General features: G+C 36.7%; 1 protein-coding gene across 1 annotated transcript in view; it reads left to right on the top strand.

Annotated features, from left to right (window-relative positions):
* Positions 1 to 6,000, top strand: part of dhx36.L (DEAH-box helicase 36 L homeolog) — a 41,470-nt gene that overhangs the window by 30,485 nt on the left and 4,985 nt on the right. Inside the window, exons 17-24 of the mRNA XM_018263776.2 lie at positions 230 to 347; positions 435 to 533; positions 1,559 to 1,732; positions 2,218 to 2,304; positions 2,687 to 2,770; positions 3,619 to 3,718; positions 3,948 to 4,038; positions 4,431 to 4,551. Coding sequence (XP_018119265.1) covers positions 230 to 347; positions 435 to 533; positions 1,559 to 1,732; positions 2,218 to 2,304; positions 2,687 to 2,770; positions 3,619 to 3,718; positions 3,948 to 4,038; positions 4,431 to 4,551 — 874 coding nt within the window. The remainder of the gene's footprint in view (positions 1 to 229; positions 348 to 434; positions 534 to 1,558; positions 1,733 to 2,217; positions 2,305 to 2,686; positions 2,771 to 3,618; positions 3,719 to 3,947; positions 4,039 to 4,430; positions 4,552 to 6,000) is intronic.

Raw genomic sequence — 6,000 nt, forward strand, 5'->3', positions numbered from 1 at the left:
TTACAATTAAGTGCAAGAGATCGATGAAACAACAGTTTTAGAAGTGAAAAGTTAATTTATATAGTATTTGGTTTTGTTCAGGGAAAATCTAAGGGCCCATGCTGTAAAGAATTGGAGACAATGAGTGACATGGTGTAAGACTAAAAGCCAACAATTGACTTCGGCTTCATTTTAACCAGTAAATCTGATTTTCTGCACTGACTGTGACATAAACTGTATCTTATAATAGAGTTCAACCTGGGCACTGCTACCACCTGTATAACAGCCTTCGGGATAGTCTTTTGGATGACTATCAATTACCAGAAATTGTAAGGATGCCATTGGAGGAACTTTGCCTCCAGATCAAGGTGAGAATAGGACACTTCATGTAAAGGTATGTAGTTGTTATTGAAACGTATAAGATGTCACTGATCCATTTCTAATTTCATTTTTAGATTTTAAAGCTTGGTGGCATTGGCTCTTTTATGAGGAAATTAATGGATACCCCATCTAGAGAGGCAATATGTCTGGCAATTAATCATCTTACAGAACTGGTATGTGCTGATTTTGTTTTATCTCCAAATAAACTGCGCTGGAGTGAAGAGTGAGTTAATTGGATCCTGGATCTTTAGATTAATAGCACACACACAGGGTGTTGCCTGGATTTTGTGTGTGAGACAAAGGCCAGATATTGTATTTCGATACTTTGCTGTTTCCCTTTTTTTTTTTTTGATATGTTAACCAGTACAGGTTAGGGATGCACCGAATCCAGGATTCGGTTCGGGATTTGGCCAGGATTCTGCCTTTTTCAGCAGGATTTGGATTCGGCTGAATCCTTCTGCCTGGCCGTACCAAATCCTAATTTGCATATGCAAATCCTAATGTGCATATGCAAATCCCAATTTGCATATGATAATCCCAATTTGCATATGCAAATTTGGGCAGGGAGGGAAATTTTGTGACTTTTTGTCACAAAACAAGGAAGTCAAAAAATTTTTTTCCCATCCCTAATTTGCATATGCATTTGCATATGCAAACTAGGGTTTCGGTTCGGTATTCAGCCAAATCTTTCGCAAAGGATTCGGGGTTCGGCCGAATCCAAAATAGTGGATTTGGTGCATCCCTAGTACAGGTATGGGACCTGTTATCTATAATGCTAGGAAAAAGGAAAAACTGCAGCACCTCTTGTTTGCAAAATGTGAAAAATTTATTGCAATTGATCTATAATGCTAGGGACCTGGGGTGTTCTGGATAAGGGGTATTTCCATAATTTACATCTTCATACCTTAAGTCTACTAGAAAATCATGTAAACCAAAATAGGCTGGTTTTGCTTCCAGTAAGTATTAGTTATATCTTGGTTTGGATCAAGAACAGAGAAAAAGAAAATCTTTTTAAAAAATGTGGATTATTTGAATAAAATTGAGTCTATGGAAGATGGCATTTCTGTATAACGGATCCCAAAACTGTATTTCGATTTGTTCCTACAGCACAAGCTTTTTCTTTGTCATAGTTACGGGTTTAAAGGGTGACTGGTGAACATAATCTATTTATGTTATTAATACTATTTTGTTTCTGCAGAATGCTCTAGATAAACGTGAAGAATTAACCCCTTTGGGTTTTCACTTGGCACGATTACCAGTAGAACCACACATTGGCAAGATGATCCTGTTTGGAGCTCTCTTTTGTTGTCTAGATCCAGTTCTCACCATTGCAGCAAGCCTCAGTTTTAAAGATCCCTTTGTCATTCCTTTGGTAATATGATCATTTATAAATGCGAATCACAACAAATGTTCAACATCCACTTTCTGTTTTATGAAATATGTCCAGTAAATGAGAGCAACAGATTTTGTAGTCTCTAGCCTCTATTTTAAACCAACGTTGAACCCAGTTTCATGTGGCAATATGCCCCATCTGTTCTACTAGCAACTATTGAAACTGACAAATCCCTTTTTTTGTCTTAGTTTATTTGTAAATTGGAGATTGCAGGTGGGGGTCTAGCCCATATTCTACAGGAGACCCTCTTTAGCAATGCACCTGATGCCCAACATTCACTGAAAAGGATAGTAATGGCAATGTGATATGGTTATTTAAAAACATCCAGTCCCACAGACCATACACTAAAGATTCGCCAGTTTTCAGTTATGAAAGGTGCTAACTGTTTGCCTTTTAAGTTATGTTTTTGTTCCCCGTTTATTCAAACTGGCTGAATAGCTGTGTTGTGTTTCTTAATTTTTTAGGGAAAAGAGAAAATGGCTGATGCAAGACGGAAGGAATTGTCCAGGAATTCAAAAAGTGACCATCTAACAGTGTTGAATGCGTTTGAGGTGGGTCTGTTTTGCTGTTTACTGAGATGCCTTTTAGGAATATTTATGCTACTGCTGCACTGCAAGTCTGTGACCTGAACTGTATATCTAGTCTCCTTTTGCCACACCGCAATTTCAACCACTTCAGGATAGTGTTGGTTGCAAATGTGCTTAAAACTTTTCTGGTCATAGTGTTGGCAAAGAAAATGGCCCATGTAATTGATGTATTTTTATGCTAAACATTTAGGGCCATGTTAGTGAATTGTTACTGGTCTTTTCTATATCTGATTTCATTTTTTCTAAATTAATTTCATTTGTAAATGTTAATGATTACATGGACTTTCCTTATTTCCTTTGAACTATTTAAACCCTTAGAGTTTAAAAAAAACTGTTCTTGTTTCAGGGCTGGGAAGATGCCAAATGTCGTGGTGGCAGAGCAGAGAGAGACTATTGCTGGGAAAACTTTCTGTCTTCTAACACATTAAAGGTAACTTTGTGTTTCAAAGGCATAAAAAAGAAGCTATTACAGTAACTAATTTTAACAAATTGGGAGCAACCATTATAAATATTGGGAGCAACCATTATTAATATCCAAACGAAAAGCAATGGCATGAACACCGTTGTGCTGTTGTGAGTGGTAAGTGGTGTCTGGTTATCAAACTATCTCTAAACTGGAAGCTTTTATTGTTTGATTGTGATATTCACATTCAATTAGTGGGCATTTATTTTTCCTTCCATATTGGAGGAGTAAAGTGTAATTTTTCTGCTTCTAAAGCAGCTCTGGGAGGGGGGAGGGGGTGTTGCCGACCCTGTAAACTGTTCTTAATTGATACATTTAGTTGATACATTTTTTTATCTTTATCCCTGCAGAGCAAAATACCAGAGTTTCATTAGAATTGATACAATAGTTGCTAATACTCCAGAGATGTTGCTGAGAAATGTATCAACTCAATGTTGCAGAATTGTAACGGTTTAGAGCCTGCGCCTGAATTACTGAGCTGCCAGACTCAAACACCAGAGACAGGGACATTATACTTTAAACTTAGATTTTGGAAAAAACTGTAAAAAATGGAAAGTAATTGAAAAAGTCTTTATTTCTGGAGAACAATCTGAAAACAATTGAACTGAAAAAAGTGTTTGGAAGGTGAACAACCCCATTAATACAGAGATTGTTAATGGTATGCTGATCTAATCCTACACATATTATCTCAAAAGGCAGTCCTCATAACCAAACTGATTTTGGTGCTTGAAGTAATTGGAGATAGAGTAGAGAGTCATTCTGAATTTGATACTATGAAGCCAACCATAATCCATCATTGTTCATTTCTTCCTCAGATGTTGAGTAACATGAAAGGACAGTTTGCTGAACACCTGCTTAGTGTAGGATTTGTGAGCAGCAGAAATCCAAACGACCCTAAATCAAATATCAATTCAAGTGAGTATTAGAAACCTTTTACTCGAGTAATTGTAGTCTTTACTCTCATTGTCTAATGCTCTGTGTCTCCTTCAGATTGTAAGGTGTAATGAGTAGGATCCTCTTTATTTCCTGTATCAGTCAGTATTTCAATATACACCGTTTTATTGTACAGTGCTGCAGAAAATTTTAGAGCTTTATACCTAGGTGGTATTCGTGACTAATGCAAACAATCTGTTTTCCTTAACAGACAACGAGAAGCTCATTAAAGCTGTCATTTGCGCTGGTTTATATCCGAAGGTAGCAAAGATTCGGCCAAGTCTCGGCAAAAATCGGAAAATGTAAGGAGGCTAAATATCATGCTATAGTTATTGTTTTAATAATGGGAGTCTTATCAAATGTTTTCTGTCTTTGATTCTATTTCTTACTGCTGAACGTTATGGCTCCTTCATTCTCTGAAACACTGAGAACAGTATGGTAGCTGCTTAGTTGCTCTTAGTTGTTCTTAATAATTTATGTAGTCTGTTTAACATTGGGTGTCGGCACAAATTGGTAACCTGTTATAGTTTTGTATAATTATTGTTCCAGTTTTTTCTTGAATCAAACATATACATTGCATACATGAATATGATCACTCAATGTATTATTAAAACTATGAATTGGATGGAATCATATATATAAGTTTAAGATGGGGAATAACTTTTGCTTGTGATTTTTTTTTTTTTCCCTCTAGGGTAAAGGTGTATACAAAATCCGATGGCAAGGTTAACATTCACCCAAAGTCTGTCAATGTGGAAGAGACAGAATTTCACTATTCATGGCTTGTCTACCATCTGAAGATGAGAACTACAAGTGTATGTATCTTCTTCCGCCTCTGCTGCCTGCTTATGGGATACATTGGATTTTCTTAAAGGGGAAGGAAACCTAGTCGGCGCATTTGCCCAGCGGGATGGGTAGGCCAGGGGGGAGGAGGGAGGGTGGGCAACAAACGGGTGGGGGGTTTGCGCCGACTAGGTTTCCTTCCCCTTTAATAGCATTTTGTCATGCACACGTAGCAGCAGATTTACTTATGGTCGAATATCGAGGGTTAATGAACAATCGATATTCGACTGCCGAATTGAAATCCTTCGACTTCGAATATCGAAGTCGAAGGATTTACCGCAACGATTAAATCCTTAGATCGAAAAAAGCTTAGAAAGCCTATGGGGACCTTCGAGTGGTCGAATAGTCGAACGATTTTTATTTCGAAACGTTCGATACGAAGTCGTAGTCAAGGTCGAAGTAGCCAAAAAAAACATTCAAAATTCAAAGTTTCTTTTATTCTATTCCTTCACTCGAGCTAAGTAAATGGGCCCCCTAATCTTGCTTCCTCATGGGCAACAAAACTCTCAAAACAAAAAAAAAACCTTTGGCTCTTCAAATCAAGTAGTTGATACCTTACTATTAGCCGATTTCATAGGTTATAAAACATGAAACAGAAACTGAGAAACACATTTTTACACAGACTTGCACAGGGTGAAAATATTGTAAATATGACGTGTGTAAAATTATTCCTGTAGAACTATTCCTCATCCTCCCCTATCGGGGATCTCTCATGTAAGTTACATATAGTTGTTAAGTGACATCAGTCCTGAGGCAAGTGTCTTCAGAAAGGTAAAAAAAAAATCCTTTTGAAGTGTTTCCCCTGGGTGCATAACTCATATTACCTCCATGATAAAAATGTTCTTTCCTTGTTAATGCTGCACTGTAGGGTATTGAATTTCTGCATTCATTTATATTCCCATTCCTTTTGCGCCTGTAGTGTTTTAAAGTTGCCTTTTAGTATTGTGAAGAGATATTTTGGTCCCTGCTTCAGAAATGCCCTGATTTATATCTGTATGGGAATGATTTTTCACATGTCCGATTTAGAACCATTTTTACCCAATTTCTGTATAAATTTTATGACTATTCATTTTCTGTATTGTACCATGCCTAAATTAATGAAACTCAAGTAGTATCAAAAGCTAATGTTTTATCATCTACAAAGTTAGCCAATAAAAATTATTACTCTTTTGGTTTTAAACCGTGGCTAACACGGTACAATTCAAATTGTTGTATGGAAATTATTCATATCCTTTAATCATGCAAATGCAGTATGGGCCATTTTTCACAGGTCTGAGATATTTTACATACATCTATTTGCATAGACAGCCAAACAAAGGTATATTTGTCCATCAATGAAATAAAAACCCTTGAAGTGTTGAAGAGGTCGTCACTTTAAAATAAACTTTTAGTGTGCTTTAAACGGTGGTATCCTAAGACAA

The sequence above is a fragment of the Xenopus laevis genome, chromosome 5L, assembly GCF_017654675.1.
Source record: "Xenopus laevis strain J_2021 chromosome 5L, Xenopus_laevis_v10.1, whole genome shotgun sequence".
Lineage (NCBI taxonomy): Eukaryota > Metazoa > Chordata > Amphibia > Anura > Pipidae > Xenopus > Xenopus laevis.